At 35.9% G+C, this 20,662-nt stretch overlaps 1 protein-coding gene across 4 annotated transcripts in view; it reads left to right on the top strand.

Moving 5' to 3' along the window:
• The window catches only part of DENND1B (DENN domain containing 1B), a 160,794-nt gene that overhangs the window by 124,890 nt on the left and 15,242 nt on the right, over positions 1-20,662 (top strand). For all 4 annotated transcript variants that reach the window (XM_065072352.1, XM_065072349.1, XM_065072348.1 and 1 more), the window contains 5 exons: positions 4,130-4,220; positions 7,679-7,719; positions 8,538-8,606; positions 11,028-11,084; positions 11,892-12,002. In XM_065072352.1, the coding sequence (XP_064928424.1) occupies positions 4,130-4,220; positions 7,679-7,719; positions 8,538-8,606; positions 11,028-11,084; positions 11,892-12,002 (369 nt within the window). The remainder of the gene's footprint in view (positions 1-4,129; positions 4,221-7,678; positions 7,720-8,537; positions 8,607-11,027; positions 11,085-11,891; positions 12,003-20,662) is intronic.

The following is a 20,662-nucleotide window of genomic DNA, read 5'->3' as shown; positions in this document are numbered from 1 at the left end:
TTTTGTATTGCATTTTGATGTGCTTCCTATTAATTCTGATGTGCTTCTTATTAGTAATATCCCCAACTGTATTGGCACATGCCAGTCTTTTGTACAAAAATCATTAACTAACGTGTAAACAGGGTCAGTCCCAAAACATCCTTAAATACCATGACAGGTGACATTTTCCTTTCATTACAAGCTGTCTGCTCCTTCCTGGGCCAGTCCTGGTCTAACCTAAAGTTCAGGTGTATTGCTCAGGTACTCTGCTTTTGTTTCGTCTGAACTAGTATTTGAGGCACATGCAAGAGGCTTTTCTGTGGTATAGATAAATTACATTTCCTTTATCTGGAAAATTAATTGTCAAAGACTCTGTGAGAACCACTGTTTTGATATGTTATATCTTTCTGTTTACTCATTTACCATTTCCCGCCCCCCCCCAAATTTGTAATCCTCATCAAATTGTTAAAGGCAAACTGACAGACCAGTACTTATTACCACCTTTGTTTTTTAAGTAGTAGTACTGTTATAATTCACTTCAACTGTGCTCCTTTACCTTGGTAGAGTCATAAATTTTTTTGTGCTTCTAGATATATGTGCTGGTTTCCTTAGAAACATGTAACAGAAGTGAATCTAGGGTTTTTTTAACTTGAGTTTCATTCCTCAGGTATTATAATGTCCATTTCTGTATCTCATTTTCATTTTTGTTCCCTCCAGCATCATCGTCTTAACTGAAAACTGAGACAGGATATTTTTGGCAAGGACTGTGCCTAGATTATCTTTTAGCCTCAAACCATTCTCTTGGTCTTATAAATTATGGAGATGTCTTTTAAATCAGGTTGATGACTTCACATTTTTGGAAGCTGAAAGGACTGTTTATATTTCTCTGAAGCAGAACACACCGAGTCTTTATGCAAAAGATACATTTTCAAGGAATTCTTATAAGTAATTCATGGTAAATGCCCTAATCACAAGGACAGTGACGTGTGAAATTCAATTTCCTGCAATTTGTTGGCTTTAGTTTTCTCAAGCTGTCTTCTGCCCTGAATAGATTTAATTTTAGAAACTCCAGTTATCATTATTCTTAAATATTTAGGATATTTAATAATATTTTAAAAAATCTTTAAAACTAAATTACTGTTATTTATATATTAAATATTGTTATTTCTTGATTATTTTGTATATGACCATTTTTCTTCGACTTAAATGTTTGATCTCTTAATCTGTATACTTATATTACTTCTTTTCTCTCTCTCTTTTTTTTTTCCGCATCTTTTGTATTTGTACCGTTATATACGCAATTTATTTGTTAGCTTTTTCTGAGTCTTAGAAAGACCCCCCCCCTTTATTTAGGGTAACATGGAACAGAAGCAATTAGTAGTTGCATCTTACACATCAAATAGTTCTGATGAGTGGCCAGGGAAAATATTAATTCACTCTTAGAATGAACATGAAGCCTAATGCTAGACCATCTCATTAAATAATGTAGTTTTATAAGTAATGTAATCGGCAACATTTATTGGGATTTGTTCCTAAAATGGTGGAAAGTGCTAACTGAATGATGAATGCAGAATTAGGACTTGAAAAATCATAAGTCTTTGAAAATTACTGGTAATTTCAGATTTCATTTACAAACTGGATGAGTTGAGCTCTCTTATTACAAGCTCTTGAGCTGTTATTGTGTGGAAATCACATTTATGATGATTTCTTTGCTTCTATTAACTTTTTGTTTTTAATAATGGGTGAATTAACTTGGAATTTTTACTCCTGTCTAAATATATGATTGGATTTAGCTCACAAACATCATCTCTCCTCTCACACACCCAACCTTTTATCACCTATGCAACAAGATCTTCTGAAGTGGATATAGTCTATAGTTTGGTTTTAGAATTCAAAATTAGGTAAGGATTGTGGTAGTTCTGGTTTTAGTCAGCTTAAAATCCAAGACTAGCGCTGGAATTACTAGTTTTTCATTGAAAGCAGTAGTCAGCCAGGGGCTCTCTGGATCTCCAAGTGAGTGCATTTCTTGAAATGGCAGACCGAGACTTTTTAAGAGAGTGTGGGTTTGAAAAATGGGAGGAAAAAACCATGAAGTCTATGTGTGATTCCACATGCTATTCTTTTCACGTAGTAATTTAAGTGCATCCATTAACAGTAAATTGCTCAAAAGTAATAACTGCTACTGCCTCTGCTACCTCTTATCATTTCCTTTAAATAATGTCTCCAATATCTTTTTGCTAGCAGTTCTGTTTGTCAGTATTTACATTAAATACTCAGTTGGAATGATCCTCTAAAAACTAAAATTCAATCACTGTCTCAGCCTTCTGTTGATAGGATTTTACCAAATGATGAGTATGTCTATAAATCTTACGTTAGTTTATAGTATGGAATGAATTCATAACTTTCCGTAAAGAGATAATGTCTTACAGTTCAAAGGCTGGCGATAGGAGGGGGATGTTGTGTGTGTGTGTGTGGGGGGGGGGGGGGGGGGGGGGGGGGGGTTTCTATAGCAGTAGCTATAGATGCTCTTATCTCTTTTTCTTACTGTGAAATAATCTAGTGATCCCATAGTGGTCTGACCATGAACCAGCCTATTTGGAAAACAGCCAACTTGAAGTAAAATGAAAAAAGAAGAAGGAATTTAGGCAAGAAAGAAAAAGAATTGTTTATCCTTCTGCTTGCCTTATTCTTGCTGCCAGAATACTTGTACTCTGAGAAAATAATTTGTTTCATGTCACTAGTCTGTTCATTGACAAGCATCAGATTGTCACTGACACTGTTTGGATAATCTGTGGTAAAATACGATATAACCAAATAATTAATTTTGGTTAGTTCCTGTGTGCTGTTTAGTACCAGTGATTCATAATTCTTGTTAGAAGATGAACTGTGTATAATTGGAAAAGTGCTTTCTCACTTTATCTCTCCGGCTTGAGTTAGCTTCTTCAAAACAAAAAGGGAGGGATTGCTTCTGGAAAGAATTTTAGACCTTTAAGAATGTGTTCGTTGTACTTCTTTGAAGCCTATTAATTCTTGAAAGGAATGTATTCATTCCTTCTGAAAAGTTTAATCATTAATTGTCGCCGATATTTTTTTATATGTTTGGATCATTTCAGTATTTCTATATGCACTTATATGTGGATGCAAATCCATGTTCTTGTGCAGCCGTAACCTCTGCAATAAGGATAGCTATTGTAATGTCCATCTGTAGCTGCAACTAACGTTAGTGGTCAAGAAAAGCAAAGGGCAAACGTGTTGGAACTTGAAAATAAAGTGGTGTCAACCCTGAGCTGTGCTCAGTCAGGTCAAGACGCTCTTGGGGGGTCTGCCTTGGCATTGTACCTCACTTTATTTGGGGACTTCACCCATCACGTTCCCATGCATTTGAATGACATGTCCTTCAATGCAGTGTGCATGCTGCCAGTCAAATCCAACTTGCCGCCACCACCAACCCGCAGCTTCCCTCTGTTGTTTCTGTGTGGATGGGTTTGCTACAATTTCCCTTCCACACACTGTCCTTACAGAGTCACATAAAACATGTACATTTTCAGTGGCTTTCAAGCAGACATCATAGACTGTCGTTTCTTTGAACTGAATGTGGTAAAGTATTTCCAGTTGTTCTAAAGGTACTTTCTATGCGCAAGTTCTGCCTTGGTTGATACCCAGAAAGGGATACCACAGGGAGGTTTGTTTGTGTTCTGTTGTTGATGATGTGAAGTAAACTCAGGATTTCAAGACAGAACATCAGGAAGTGTCTCAATGATCTTTATTTGATTATGACTGCAAATCCAAGTTACCATTTGTAAGGAAATTATGTATTTTCATGCCATTAGAAAAGCAAAGAAAAGCTTGAAAGCCATTTAAAATATTTGTGAACAAAATTATGTGAAATTTCACTGACTATAACATTTTACAAATCTGTTTGTAAATTTTGCATAAGGTATATAATTTACTTGATATATACAAAGTACTCCAATATTGCTGCTGCTCATAGTTGCAACCGCTCTTGCAAAATCTGTCTAAAAGCAATATATAATCCATAAGCCATATGTTGTCTTGAACATCCATATTCCATTATATAATGTACACATGGAAAACTGTAACACTGTCTAGCAATAAAGGGGCCAACAAAGTGTGACTTTTTTTTTTTCAGTTTATTGATGGTCGGCTATCAAAATTAAATGCAGGAAGAGGATTCTCTGATGCTTTTGAAGAAGAAATCACAGCAGGAGGCTTTTGTGGAGGTACAGCATTAATTTAGGTGAACTCACTGATGATGCTTCTTTGGGAGCTGTTCAACATGATGATGTTCTGAGGACATCCTGTAAATTATAGAAGTTATTAATCTTATTACTGCGTCATTGTATCCCTTCATTCTTGGAAAGGTTTTAGCCTTCAACAAATCACTGGTGGGACATATACTATTATGCATCTAGTTATGTCATTATATTAGGTGAAGACATGTTTAAATACAGTAAAGTAATACTTAGATTTCAATATATGACGAAATATGACTGTTATTTACATTTTCAACTGCACGTTTACATAACGTGATAGATTGTATGTAAAGCAATTTTCAGATTTGTGCCGCAGAACTTTTTCTAGATAGTTATGTTTTCCATAAACACATCTTTTTTCACATCCAATTATTTCTGCAGTGAAGAAATCAGAGTAATTTCCTGAATTTTTGAAGAAATTTGTTTTCTCCAGCAACTCTGTTACTCTAAAAAAAGAGGGAAATATTTAATGTTTTTCTATAATCTCATAAAGAATAGTGGAAGTTTACCTTCTTCATAAATAAGGATATTAGTCCTTGTGTTGTTTTCCTCAGCTGTGTTCACTGACAAGTGTTGTAACACTTCACATTATCTAGCTTAAAAAGTTAACCCATATAGAAGAGTGTGTGCTGAATCCATTGCTGAATATTACAGGATTATTGATTGCTGTCCTGTTAGACATTTATTGCAGCTGTATTGTTATTTGAGATATCATATTTGCTATCAAAATATTGGCTCAAAATGTGCATGACAGCACAAATGCTGTTTTATGTAGTGCAGAAGCTTCCTCAGTAGATGGAGGTTACGTGATTTGAACAAATCCACTGCGTTGCATGTGGCAGCTTTCAACCATCTTCCTCTGCAAGACTGCCCTGAAATGGGCACATTTACAGGGGAAAGGAGTTGGCCCCCATGGAGAAATCATCAAGTCATGCAGAGCCATCTTCACCTTCTGTAAAATACCATTTTTATGCTCAGAGTACATAAATCCTTTTGTTCAAGATTTTCACTGCCTTCTCCTGCCTCTCTGTGTCTTCTGTTATGATCTAGCACGTAATTTTTTTTAATCGATTAAAGTGTGGTTACTTATACAGAGATTTAGGTATTTTCTACCTTTATGGGGTAACTTATGCCGCTCTGTAAACAGATTTTATTCACCGAGCATCCAGTCTTCAGCTAGGTGGTGTCAGAATTCAGAGTTTGTTTGCTGGCTGCTGTAACGCTGCACCAGAAGGTGGATGAAGCTGCTTTCTGGGCTGTGCTGTCTCACCTGGCGCTGCGCAGGAGGGGATGCTCGGCTGGCCCTGCCTGCCTGCTTTTCAAGTCAGACAAGCTGTGTATTGCCAGGTTGTGGACAAATTGCTCAGGGCACTTATTCAGTATTTACATAACTGCTGTCTCATTATCGTTATGAAGTGCAGGGCTAACAATATGTATGCAATTGAAGGTGACATTTGGTGATGCTAATGGGGTAGAACTATGATCTCCTTTGCAGAGTTAACTCCCATCAACTTTATCAGGAAGCCCAAGGTTTTTAAAAAAAGGGTGAAACCCAGCTTTCAGAAAAGTCACAGAAAGTTAATGTAAGCTACAAGCTGTTAAAAGGACAGGTGAACATATTCTTAGCTATAGAGAGTATAATTTAAATATTACTGAATCAAATGGGGAATATTTCTCTAAGTAATCTCTTTTTTAATTTGCATTTTTCCACATATGTGAGCATAACTAAAACAGCACAAAAATTAATCTGGAAATCGGAGAATAAAATGTAGAATTTTTTTTTTTTCCCCACTAAAGTGTTCAAAACTCATTTCCTTGTGACTGTATGTGAAAAGAAAGTTGTCAGCCATCTTCATTGCAGTTTGACTTTGCGCTTAACAACTATAAGACAGTTAAACTTTTTGGTGATTTTCTGTGATCTCATTTACTGTCTCTGGTAACTGCTGAAGTCACAGGCTGAGACAGAGAAAGCTGAGGTGGGGAAGAAGACCCTGATAAGGACAGCACAAGCCAGATGATAAATTAATATTGTTGATAAGAATTTGAAGTTATGAAATGTCATGTTAGAGAAAGTGCATGTGGTTCATTGAAGTTTCATTGACATACCAGCATGGTTAAATTTCACCTTACTACATGTTATTTGCATGTTGCTTTCTCTAGCAGTTCCAGGGAGCCAGAATGAAGAAGTAAAAAATTAGTCATTTTTGCTTTAGGTTGCTCTTTGATGTTCTTACTGGCAATAGGACCATAATGATCATCAGGACTGCTTTGACTTGTGTCATTATTCCCGAGAGCTGGGCTGTACCAAAATTGCTTGTAAACAAGCTCATGGAATGGGTGAAAGTGCCTGATCTGAGTATCAACAGCTCCGTTCTTGCACCTCATTGAGAAGTTTAGGAATACCTTTTACAGTGAGCCAGCTCATTTTCAGCGTGTTCTAGGAGACTGTTTTGGCTTTCCACCAGCCAGTGGAAGAATTTCAGCCAGGCCTAATTGACTGATTATTGCAAAGCTTAAGAAGTTTTGAGAACTCCCGTTAAAAGGCTGTAACGTCAAGGCTGTATCAGTATGATCCTTTCAAAATGGATTAACTCTCTGTTTGAATCTTCAGCATTCTTGTCAACACGAATGTCTGGTCTGGGGTTAGAAACAGCTCACGGTACCAGAGCATTCAGGTGACAGATGTGTCTCAAACTTTCTCAGGAGGTGGGGACCCAATATTTGGTGTTCAGCTGAAACACTTTTGGGAATAGCACTCATTCCTTCAGCAAGTGCTTGGTTGAATTTAACCCTGTCCTTCATGAATTTAACCCTGTCCATCATGTCCTTAGGGACATGATGGACCTCAGTAGTCCTACAGAGGCGAGTAGCTCTCACTTGCCTTTCAGAGGTTTTCCTTTGTGAAAGAAAGTAGACACAATTAATAATTTAAAATTATTTTTTCCATCACAGGGGTATATAGATGTGCCATAATCCTTAGACTTTTCTCTTGTTCTTTTTCCTTGGGATGATACCATCTGCAATCCATGCCATTTTTTGCTAGAAAGTCTGCCCAGTGGGACCATTATCCTTCAATAGAGTTCATTATATATCATTCTTTCTTTTGAGTTGGTGTTTTTATTTATAGACTTTTAAGCAATATGTAACCTATTGTAGTTTTAATCTATCCTCAAAAAAACTCAGTGTGTAAAAAGAAATAGTTTTACAAAGAAAACAGAAAACATGAAATGAGAGAGACCTGGGTATTTGTCTGTTTTTCTTATTGTACACATATTCTTGTCTTCAGGTTTTTTGTGTATGTGGGAAGAATGAAATTAATGAAAGATCTTCTAAGGGAATTTTTTATGCAGACTGTGAGGAGGATTGAAACGTTTTAAATGTTGAATGTATGTTTGATTTTATTTCATTTTATATTTTTATTTCAGGAAATTCAAGATCTTATCAGCAGTGGATGAATACAGTGAAGGTATAAACCTGGTTAAGTAATTATACTGGCCATCCTGTTCTTTAAATCTTTGTCCTTTTCTTTACATGTATGAAATGGTGAAAGGTCACACATTTGCAAGGAAAATATTTATTCTGTAATAAAGATGATGTCTATGGTATATGCAATATGTTTGTTTTTTTTTTTTAAGATTTAAAAAAAAAAATCCTACTCACAAAACAAATGTCAAAATGCACAATGTTTTTCTGTCTGTATAGTCATGGACTTCACTGCTTTCTGTATCACGTTACATTCCATAACTGTGAATTAGGTGTGACAGTACAATTTGATATGAAGTTTATCACTTCTCGTAGATAGCAATTTCCTTAATATGAATTTGTGCAGTTTGGCTTACAGAAGAGACCTTTGGTATAACCTTGTTATTCTGCCAGATTAGTAAAATATATTATTTTAGATTAAGAGAGTCCTTGTGTGATTAAACGAGATGGTTCTTGCTGTCAGGTCAAAGTATTTTTAAGTTGCATAATAAATATGATAGGAACACATGAAAAATAACCATAACTTCAGAATCAATTTTGAAATAGTAACAATGAATGAAGAATGAAAATACGTCATTCTGTTAGAATGCATTGATAAATGTGTCAGCTGCAATAGTGATGTCCTGTAACCCTTGTGTAGCTGCAGACAGCAGGTTGGGAGGAAACACAGCTGTGGTTATTCTTACTGACTTAAAAGGAAGATGATTATTTTTTACAGCACGCTGTTTATTTTTCCTTGCTGTCGTCTTAAGGTTTGACTTACATTGAAATGTTACTGAAAATGTTTTTTGTGTATTGCAGAAAGGTGGTGCACTGATCAACACAGCAATGACCAAAGCCACTCCGGCTGTGAAAACAGCATATAAATTTGTAAGATCATCTATTTCAAATAAATAATACATAAAAATGCTACAACTTCCTATAACCTCTTATATTTCCTGAATACCTAAAAACCTAAGTATTTTATAAATGTATTGCAGAAAAGCATAGAATGGTTTTAGCTTTGTTTTCTTGTCTAACACTAGGATTTAGAGTTGATACAGAGACTTCCAGATAGCTTGTGCGTAATGATAGACACTTTCAAAACATCAGTGTGCTCTTTTTGTTTCAATCATAATACATCCTAGAAATTTATTTGCATATAATTTAGATATTTGATACGCAACTATAAACTCTTCCTAATCTGGTGATGGCATGATTATAATATGAAAATGGAAATTCTCATTTGCACTAAGGTCCCATATCACAACACAGGCATTGCAAAGTTAATGAGCGTAAAACTTTTTGTAACTGTTACATTTATATGTAATATAAATACAGTGTTATAGCATATAGTTATGTAGTACATAGTGTTAATGTGATGTAGAGATCTCTATTCGGAAGAGTTAAAGTTTGTGCTGGACAAATGGAGTCCTGGCTCACACAGATGCAATTTTGCTTGGGCACCAAGTGCTACACTATTGAAAAGGTGTGATAAAGCATCACTAATCTGTCCAGCAAGTCTTTTCTGTCATCTGCTCTTTTAAAGATGATACTAGAACACTCATGTTTAACTGGATTTAATGCTTATACTTCTGAGCTTAAAAGATGTTGTTTTCAAAGACTGCCTAACCAGTAAAGCATGTGAAATTAGGCAGTATTATGCAGCGTGGAAAAACAGCAATACCGTAAAATGAAGTGGGAAGTATTTTAAGGTCACATTTTTAATATATGGTAAAATACTTCCTTTTTGCTTTTCCAAGTGTTTCACTAGTTGGAAGCATAATAAGCAGTCCTGAATAAATCAGTACATCAGTCTAAGCTAGTGTATTTTAAGTAAAGTTTTCAAACAGAATTTTTCATCTTACATCAATTGAAAAACACAGCAGTTGTGGAGAGAAACAGGTAAATAAATTAAATATATTTCATATTCATGGACTCATTTATAATTTAAAAAATGGTTCATTAACAGGTTATCTGCAAATTATTCCTTTTCAGTTTGTGCTAGCTTAGACTGTGGTTACATGATCTTCTCCCAGGCTTCAATTTTTATAATTATGTCCTTGATAATAAAGGTTCTTCAAAGTGAACTTCTGTGTATGCCAGGAAACACTGGTAAATTTTCTGATGATATGTGTGTATAAGGTATTCATATTTATACCCCGTTCAATGTCATATGCTCTTGCCCTTTACGGAGCTTACAACTAGAGAAATGAAATATGAATTTCTTAATTGCTAGATAACTGGTTGGTAGCCTTGAGTTACATGCTCGGTACCATCCCTCAGAGTTAGAACAAAGCATTCCAAAATTCAAATGCTCTGAGCGTGGTCTGGAAAGTTTAAAGTGGCTCTCAGGTTCGCATCTGCTACATGGCACCCCATTGTGCTGTTATTGAGCTTATAGATGTGTGATTTAAGGATCAAAAAGACTCTTCTGACCTCTTGATTCAAGAAAATGGTTTTCTTTTTCTGAATTTCCATGTACAGAAAGCCATAGAAAAATAGATCGTTTTCACATATATATGCCCTTGAATACATTTTTAAAAGTTGTATTTTCAAGACAACCTTGAAAACTTCCCTGTTTTTTCCTGTATTCGTATGAGAAAGATACCTTTTCTTCTATTAGGGTTAGGGTTTTTGGTGTAGTCTTTACCCATCTTTTCTTTTACTTCCCCTCCCCCTACCCTCCACCTCTCTTTTTAATGTTTTTTAGCATAAATATATGGTATTCTGTATTGATAACTCATTTCTCTATTGAAGAACATTCTTGGCTGTTTTCTATGCAACAGTGATCCTTGGCTGCCTATTTTAATACACACAGAATTCTCCCCTAAATAGCAGCACGACACTGTTCAGCAACACTGGGCAAAATCTCCATCTGCATATGAAATCACTTCATTTCTCTTAAGATTGATGTTGTCCTGCAAGTTGCCAGACTGGAACACTGTAACAGTCATCTTGAAAATCTGAACATTTTTCCAATATGCCTTACTGCTAAAATACCCTTTCAAATTTAAAGGGCCATTTCAAATAAAGGAGTGATATATATGACCTTAGTAATACTGGAGAATTTTTGAGTATGTATGTTTTCACATCATTGCCATGCATGTAGTGAAAAAAATCCTTAAATATACAAAGTATGAATACATAAAATATACTGACAGTACGTGTATGAAATCTGTGATAAAGTTTATTGCCTTTCTATATATCACCAGGTGTTTAAAAAAAAAGGTAAAGAGTGGCATCATGAAGCATGTTCCATGATTACAGCCAGTGTCTCGCAGATCTACTTAAGTCCTTTTATTTTTCTAGGCAAAAAATCAGGCAAGGCAAGGAATAAGAGAAGTGAAGAGTAAGTTAAAACACAAGGTACGTAGTACACTTTTTACTTTCTTACATTGCTTCGTGTATCAGTTTGAAGCTTATACTTTACAAATCACATGAGCTTTGTGTTTTTAGTGACTTTTGAAATATGCTTAGCCCTTTGTTCAACAATAGATTTTTCATAACGAGCCCTCTGGCAACTATCTGTCATTCTATGCATCCACTGAATAATCTCTTTATTGTTTGCATATTTTACCATAAAACAACAGAGGTCTTCAAAGGTACATTAACAGGATGTATGTTTTCATAAAGTTGATTGCTTTGATATCACAATCGAAGCCTTTGCTTCAAGCTGAGAATTTGAGATGGGAGAGTCTTACAGTATAATGTGTTTCAGAAGGTGTAGTTGTCCTTTCTGGTTTCATAAGATATGTGAACAATGACAATGTTTAAAAATGAAGACAGAGTTTCATTTTGCAAAAGCAGCATTGCGGAAATAGCAGAAAAGATGTTTTAGGTATTTTGCAGCTGCTTTTCCCATTGAAAATTTTGTTTCCACTTCAGATTTTCTGTACAGAGAAGGGATAATTTTTTAGATGTATTTTATGAAATTTTAAGAAAACTTTCAAAAATATTTCCTAGACATTTGAACAATTCATCTTTTAAATGACAATGTTGATAATTCAGCTTCTTTAAAAGCTAAATTTGTTTTTCTTACTACAGATGGTATTTTCATGACAGTAATAGATTGTGGCAAGATAATTTTGAATGCATTCTGCATGCATAATATGGAGGGTACGTTTGCAGATAATGATTATAAATAAAGGAATTTGAATCTGTTTTGTTGCGTAGGAGAGTGAGGAAGAATGTGGAACTTGCAGCGCTGTTCGAGGACAGATCGCTCCTGTCTACACGTTGCATTATGAGAAAAGAGCAAACTCAGAAAAACGAAGACTGGCACAGGTAAGGCACCTGAAACTTCTGTTCTTGTTCACATACATATGACACAAATTGTTTGCCACTTATAGCAACTCATCAGTGAATCTGATGAAGATTGTTTTGCTGTCTGTGTTTAAATAGCGTGATTAAAAGGCTGCATTTCTAGAAATGCCGCTACACTGTTTGAATGGAGGAAAAATGCTACTTGTATTTCATCCCTGTTGAGAGGGAAAAAACCAGGGGATTTATAAGTATGGATCTGATATTTAATTCTTAAACACTATTTTTGATAAAGCCTTCTCACAGCAAATACACTCTGGTCTATTCACAGGTCTGAGTTAAGCTATCTTTTTAGGTTTTTGTAGTGAGGTGCAATAATTTTGTATTTCTAATAAATGTATTTGGCAAGCATATGGCCTTTAACCTTGCTCAGATAGCTATGATTTATATTATTAATAAGTCAGGGAGTTAATACGGTGCCAATCTCTTGTCCTTTTATTCTCCAATGCTTTCTAGTTTTCATTTGAAGTAACAGGTGTTGTGTCTCAACTTTCACCAGTGTTTCAATGTCTGTGGATTCATTTTGACAGTTTTGTTTCAAAGATAACAATAAAATAGTTTTTGTAACAGTTTGTTTCTGGGAATAAATGCCTGCATCTGTACATATTTTAGTGTGTGGGTGTATATTTTTACACTATATTGTTACTGCATATTTTAATAGATATAATTAATATTTATGTATTGATTTTTAATGCTTATCTCTTACTTATATGAGAATTAAGTATGCAAATTCAGTCCAGCTGATCTAACAGCATTCAGTTTTTTACTTTAGATATTGCAGTAAAAAAATCTGAATTGTCAATTTAATCAATTTGATTTTGAATTAGTTATCTGTAATAAAGCTTGTAAAATTTAACATAGAACAGATGCAAATTAGTGCTAAATAATGCTGAAATGGTATATTAGTATTAAGTCATTACTCTTAATAGGTTTATAAATAATATGAAGACTTTCTTCTTTAATTATTTTGGCAGATTTTACTTTGTACATGTTTTCGTGATCTCACAAAGCCAATGATATAAACTGTGTGCCTTCAGTATAGTTTTATATACAGACAGCTGTGGTGCCTGCATTCTTTCAGGAGCTTGTGTACAGTAGATTTTCTTCACTGAGTATCAGAAGAGAAGGTAGACAATTCTAAATGTATGAATATACACCTCTAATGATAATAAGATGAATGCTTCTTAAAATATTCGTTTCTAATAGATAACTGTCATTTTAATATACAGCACCAAAATAACTTGATAATGTGAGGTACTAAAAGCTTTTAATGCTTTATAAGCCAAACATTCACAGATTAGTGTAGGTGAATCTACAGTTATATGTATCTATGTAAATACATAACACGAATCTATTCTTGTAGACAGTGAATTTTTATAGACTGCTTTTATTAAAGAAATCTGCCGTACTGTACTGAGATGATAGTGCTGCCTACTGCTAGACACAGGAGTGTAAGAATACAAAGGAATATAGTTCACCTTGGCACAATTAAACATTTCTTTTGAAGGCCCATGTTTGGACAGAACAATTTAGCTTTAGTGTTCTTGTGTCCATACAGCCATGTACTGCAAAATCCTTTAATATCATTATGGCTGTTTCCACCAGTCATCTTTCAGTTTTGAAAACAGGGCAGGGGGAATGCCTGTCGGTCCATGGTTTTGCACGTGCATGTTTATGTATGTATACACACACATGCATCCAAATCTATGGATACAGGGTTTGTTTGCTAACGAAGATGGTGAATAAAAGCCCCACGTTTTTGCCCCACTGAAAACTGCAGGTCCCTTGTCTTCTCCCCAGCTCTTGTCCCCAGTGCCATGGGAGCCCCATGGGCATAAGGAGTAAACGGTGATCGCTCCCTAAGAACCCCACAGTTTCCTTCACTTCTCCCTGTTCCCACTTTTTCCTCCTCTACAAAAGAAATCAAACCAGAATATTTGTAGAAAATAGTAGTCTAACGTTGCTACTCTTGTTTTTATTTTTGTTCTTGGTAAGTATTTGAATAAGGTAACATGAATACAAGTTCTTTATGAATAATTGGTGATTTTAAACTTTACATCCAAATAAAAATATGCAGTTTTATTCACAAGTGCATGTGTATGAGATCTACTACTGAATCTGCCATTTAAAAGAAGTGAATTTCACAGATTGCTATTGTCAGGTTTAATCCTTTTTTTCTTTAACTCTTTATCCTGCAAATGAGCCTTCCCATCCAGATTTCTAAAATGGTGCCTATGAGTGCCTATAGCAGTATAAGCATAGTGCTAATGTGCAGTTCATGCACTTTGATGTATATTTGAAGTAAGGACTGCGTATTGATTAATTCGCAATATCAGTGTATTTGAATATCCCCCCAAATCCTAAACAAAAAACAAACAAAAGAGAGTGATTGCTTTTAATGGTGATTTTGCTTGCAAACAAGGGGCACCTCTGCACTTTATTACTATCTCTTCCATACTGAAACATTTAAAATCTTTTAAGTGTAATGAATTTGGTGTTATATTTATATCATGTTAGATGCATGCATTGAGATTTTCATTCGTCACTTCTTGGAAACAGTTAAACATACATAGTAACTAATAGTTGCCTGAGATGCTGTAAAACATTTATTTCAAAACATTACATATGATATGAAAGTTTGCATCACTATAAAAGATCATTTTAATAATTGGTTCATAACAGGCTTTTGGGGTCTGGGAGGATGTTTCCTTTACAATAGGAAGTGAATCTGCCTTTACCCCAACAAATAGTATTTTGTATGTGGGCCTGCTAATTAGTACGGTTATTTCCTGTTTTGTTGATGAGGCTTTAATAAATGTCAAGAGTACAGCCATGAAGATCTCCCAATTAGGCTTTGCATTTGTAAAACCCAACCCCTTTGCTTTTGTGTGAAGATGACAGTTCCAACTGCAGCCTCAGCCTAACAGGGCTCAGGGGAGAGGATACTTCTCTGGTTTTATTGAAAACAAGGCCAGTTTGGCCCAGGGAGAATATCAGCGCTGGTCACAGTGCAGAGCTGCTTTTAGCAGTGAATATTTACTAAGCTTTATCGCTGCTGTCATAGTGGTTTTATTATATTTTTTTGCCAGATCAGCAATAGACTTTAAAAAAAATTAACAATAAATCAAAACGAATTATAGCATGTAAAATAGCTGTCAAAAGCTAATCGGAGGATAAATAATTAAACGTGTTATTGCAAACTGTAGTGATCAGCTTGCTCTCCTATTATTTGCATTTTGAAAATCTTTCCTAAAACAAAAAGAAAAAAGTAGTAACGGGAGCACACTCATGTGCCGGTGTGTACGCGCGTGCACACACACAATCTTTGCCCAAGATGAATTATTCTCTCTCTGTAATATTCATTTGAGCTTACTCTTGCTTAGGTTAGCTCTTCTAGGCTTTTTTTACGTGTGCAAGCTTAACTATATTGCAAGTCAACATTAACAGATGGATTGCCCTAAGCAAGGGAAAACCACAACAAAAAAATCTAGTGAAAGTGGAGGATTGAAGCTTTTTATTGTTAAGCCTTATTAAAACCTTGGCATGTGCGCTGTTGTTAACTGTTTGATGCCTAGAACTAATATCTGTCTCTGGTGTGTTTTATCTCCTATGTTAATTAACTATGCAGAAGATATAAGAAATTGCCAGCTAAACTTTTTGAAATAAACATTAATGCAGACATGAGATTGCTGCACTCTGTTTGTTTGCAGTATCTTGCCAATAATATTACTCAGTTCCTTTAACTATTGATGAGCGAAGATACGGTAGTGCAGGTATTAGACTACTGTGCATTCAGGTTTGGCATGCTCTATTTTAATTCTGTTTGATTATATGCTCCAAGGTAATGCAGAGTTCTGGTTAGGCCGGTGCCTAAATGCAGTGAGAGCTATATAAAATTGTTCCAAATTAATATATAATTAAAAAGAGAACACATTTATTATGAGCCTGGATAGAATGCTGGGAAGATATATTTGATTTCATTAATATGATCTCTGTAATTTTACTGTTGTACCAGGTGATAGGATAGCTAATTAAAAATGAAACACTTCAGCATGTCAATAGTCCATTACTGAAAATTTGCAGAATACCAAGAGCTACCAGCTCACTTTATAATGAGTAAGTCAGCAATGCCCCCTTGTCTCTAAGGAAATGTATGTAATACCTGTAACTAAAGGGACGCGCTACCTTGCAACTGTAATGGAAACTTGGGCATTTGGATTCTAAGTGTGGATTTACCAGGAATCCCTGCATATCAGCACTACTTTAAATGCTCATATATCGGAGAAACTGAGTGAACTACTTTCCATGACTTTGCAGGATTTTAATAGTGTCTAAGAAGGTTTTAAAAATGTTTTTGCATAAGACAATAAAAGCCAAGTTGGACTAAACTTTTGTCATAGTACTCTTGAAGAGAAGAAAATAAGAAAATGACCTTTTTTTTTTTTTTTTTAAGCGTATTACAAATGTAGCTTTTGCAGTTTTATTGCAGTATATCATAGTAACTAGACAGTTAATTCAGCTTGCAGGAAGTATACTTGGCTTCTGTTCAACAAAGGTAGCAAGTGTCAGGCAGGAAGATGTGTTCAGAATAACCTTACCTTCAGGAGTGCCCCATTTATAAGTACCCCAACAATGGCCACTAAAATAAATGACAGAATTACTAGCTACAAAGGGCTTCCAGTAACTGATTACCCTCCTAACCTGAAAAAGGTGGTGAGAGTGGGCTATTCTGAAGAGGTTTTTTGGGTTTTTTTTTTTTGAGAGCATAAAAGAGGAGAGGAAATGGTTGTGCAAATGCAGTGCTGAATATACATGTTGTGTGTGAGGAGACTGAGCCCCTTTAAGAATAAATAAATAAATAAATAAAAAATCTCATAGACAACCCCACAATAATTTCAGAAATGTAAAAAGTCTGATTAAGGGCTTTCACCTGTATTTGGATTCAGATAATATGCTTGAGAGCGCATGTATGCCTAGCATCCACAGATAATACTGGTTATATAGTCAGAGGTTTCTTCTAGTCTCATTGACTAAAATATCGCAAATTGACAGCTGTCATAAACAGTAACAGCAAGTTTTTAATGTAAATCATGTTTTGTGTCTGTAAAGTATAGTTTTGAAGTAAGCTTTGGTCAATTAGTAAATTCTGTTTCTTTAGCTAATGTGGTGCAATTTGAAAATGTTGTACATATCGTTAGCTTACTTTAATTTGGAGAAAAATCTTTTGTCTTGATGTGTCAAATAAGATCTCTTCATTCTGCAAAACAGTCAGATTTCCTTTTAATTAAAAATTAATAAGCCAGGCAGCAAAAATTCAAATTGTAGATTACGAGAGTGCCCTCTTGTGGCTGCAATACTTTTCTGAAGTAGTGCAGGCACACATGTAGCCTCTGCCTTGTATTAACCTCACTTTTTACAACAGAAGACCTCTTAGAAATCAAGCAGTACTTCCTTTTTGGTGTTTGGTTTGGGTTTTTTTAGTTGTTGTTGGAAAGATTATCTGGATTTTGTGCAGCTTAAACATTTACATGCTTTCAGGTACCATGCATAATTTTATCTTCAGGAATATGCACTATCGAGTAAAGGTATGATTACAAAATAATTCAAACCACCCCTCCTACAAGGAGATAGTAGATACTGCCTCTGAACAGTGGCTGACTTTAATTTAGTCACATTTAAAGAAAAAAAAACCCACAATATTATAAGTTTATAAAGCTTTTTTCATTTCAATGTTTTTAGTAGTGTGAACTCTTGCCTCTTCTCTACCCCGATCTCTTCTCACCATGGTTTTAAGTGTAGGACTGTTCCAAGGCTCTGCAGCAGAGTTCTGCCATTCATTCTACGCCAGTGTAAACCTCGTGGCTGGCTGTTCTTTGAGTTTTGCGGTAGACATCACTTGAGAAATCTTTCTATTACTTACCATCCTTCTATTAAAAATAAAAACAAAAACAAAACTAAAAAAGGTAATAGTCAGGAAATCTCTCTGGAAATTTTTGTTACCCTGTGGGCGTTTCATGGAATGCTTGTTAGGTTTTGGTTTTTTTGTTTTTTATCGGGGCAAAGCCATTAGCACACCTAGCTCTGATTTATCCTACTGAGAGAGACATTTAGACAGGCAAAAAGTTTGCAGCTGCTTTTTCTGGCTATTATTGTCACCTATTTTAGCAGGCAGCCTTTCTGGGTGTCTTTCTTCTGCAAATAAATGAACCATGCTGGTGTGTCTACCAAGGTTTCTTTTTACTGAAGGATCTGTAAGAAAAATGCTATTTGACAAAGTACCTGCAAAACGGGATGAAACTTTCTGTCCTTAGTATTTAATTGAAATAACCAGATTAATTTTATCAGCAGGAGAATTTATTAACATCTTAATGTAACAGTGATATCTTCTGTCTTCCATGGGTCACGTTTTGACTGCACCTAGCCAAAGCAGGGAGCCAGAGTAGCTGTCAGCCAGTGTTTGGGACCTGCATCCCAGCTTCCTTGTTGCTTTTGACTTCTGACTTGAAAGTTTGGAGAACACAACCTTATTTCTAAAACTTCAGCTCTAGAACCGTATGTTCCGTAACCTTTTCTCTCTCTCTCTAATCCTGTAGCTAACAGTGAAAAGAAATGAATAAAGAAGTTCAATTAAAGAATAAAGTTTACCTGAGGGCAAAAGGAGACAGAAGTATTAAAAAACAGGGAAAGCCTTTCCTGCAGTGATCTCAGCGTCTCTGAACGTGGAAGACCAGACTCAACCCACCTAATTTTAGACACCCCTGAAATGCTGAAGTTGGCAGCAGCGCTACCTTTGGCTCTTTCCACAGAAAGTGGAGAGAGGGGCATGGCCAAAACCAACTCAGCCCACCTAGAATCTAGATTGCATCATGATGATGCCAGTATCCTGGTGGTACCTCCCTCCTGCTGTTTATTGCCCAATTTAGGACCTAAAATGTCCAAAATTAGTGAAGACCACCCAAAACCACGTGCCATCCATGGTCCCCAACACCTTGTAAAGAAAGTCCTTCTTTATTGAACAGAAGACACCAACTAGTGTCAAACAGGAGGAGGGACTCCTCCTTGCTAATTCTTCTGGTTGGAAGCCTTCGACAGAAATGTGCTTGGAGACAATATTTCTGTTTCTAAGACACAGTCTTTTTTCCTTGCAAATGTGATTAGTCTGTTTTCATGCTTCATACAGAGCTTCCCTCAAGTAGGCTCTTCTACTGCCCATAGGTCTGATGGACAGAATTCAGCGCTGCTTAGGTTTTTTCTGTCTAAAGTTCCGTGACATTTGGTGTTTTCCATTAAATCTTGAAGCCTGGAGTTATGTTTGTGTTTAGCATCACATCCACTTCCTACATTTAACTTCAGTGTTTTCAGTAAGTTTTCCTTTGAAAAAGTCACACGTGATCTGCAAACAGCACATCCAGCAGTGATTTTAACATGTGGTAGTTCTGCTGATGTAATAATATGATACACATTTTAACAGAAGGATTAATTTAACCAGTAATCTCTGTTTCAGACAGACGAACAGGGTTTACGGCTGCTCTGATTCACTGAAGTCACACACTGTGCGCCTGAGTCACTTCCAGTTCTCTTGACTTCTCTGGTACCTCAAAAGCATGTTCCTTTTTCTGCATTTGTGTATATGGACAGTCACTAGTTTTTCTTTTGTGATATGCGTCCCCCTTGTCATCTTGCTCCTCCTTCTACTGTGACCCCCTCAACCCTCCATTCCATCATTGCCATTCCCTCTAATCATTGAGTAAACCTAGGACATTAATAACCATCAAAAAGGGAAGATAAGTGATATTTTTATTTCTTAGTTTTCATAAATGGAAATTCTACCTGGTGAGTCTGATTCTTAAAATCATCCACAAAAAAAACTCCATAAAGAATACTTGTTTCTTAAAGAGCTGCTCACTTTAATTGCTGCAAGTAGCACTGAAAATCTCCACATCCTGTTTTAAAAGACACTTCTGCTTGTTGCCAATTAGAGGGAAGCCCGGCTGCTTTTGGATGGCGTGTTCTTTGCAGCTTGGATGATGTGTGGCGTGGTGCCACAGTTTGTCAGCTGAAAATGGCCATTTTTGCTATGAATAGCATGTGTGCCATGGAGAAGGGCGGGCGAGATCCGGCTGTGTGGAGATGGTCTCTGCCCGTGGGCAGCGTGGGGGCCGGCTCTGCTGCGGCGGGGCAGGAGGTGGTACAGGCTTCCTGAGGGAAAAACCGTCTGTGATTCTTCAGAGAAAACGGAAATTTTTTTGCTGTTTTGGGGAAAAACACAACTATTTCTGAAAAATATTTGCAGAAGTGTGATTAATCCTTAAAAATCGAAAGCAGTGTTACAGAATTCTCAAGTATTAGCTGTGTTCAGGAGTGCGGCATACTTAAAGGTGGGAAGCTTAGAGTTTGTTAATTTTTCACCACACTAATTCAGAACATAATTATAATGTGCTATAAGTGACTAAGTATCTCAACAAATATCATCCTTACTTACAGTAAATCCTACCTCAGCATGGATATTAATGTTCCCTTTAACTTTGCAGAAGTCAGTGGAGATTTCTTGTTGCGTTACAGCTTATGTGTCAGCTCAGAGTGTTGTGCCCATACTCTTCTGTACGCATTTCTGGTTGTTTGTG

This window comes from Columba livia, chromosome 8 (assembly GCF_036013475.1).
Source record: "Columba livia isolate bColLiv1 breed racing homer chromosome 8, bColLiv1.pat.W.v2, whole genome shotgun sequence".
NCBI classification, from domain to species: Eukaryota; Metazoa; Chordata; class Aves; order Columbiformes; family Columbidae; genus Columba; species Columba livia.
Note: the sequence above shows the minus strand (reverse complement) of the source record. Positions and strands in the feature narration are given on the sequence as shown.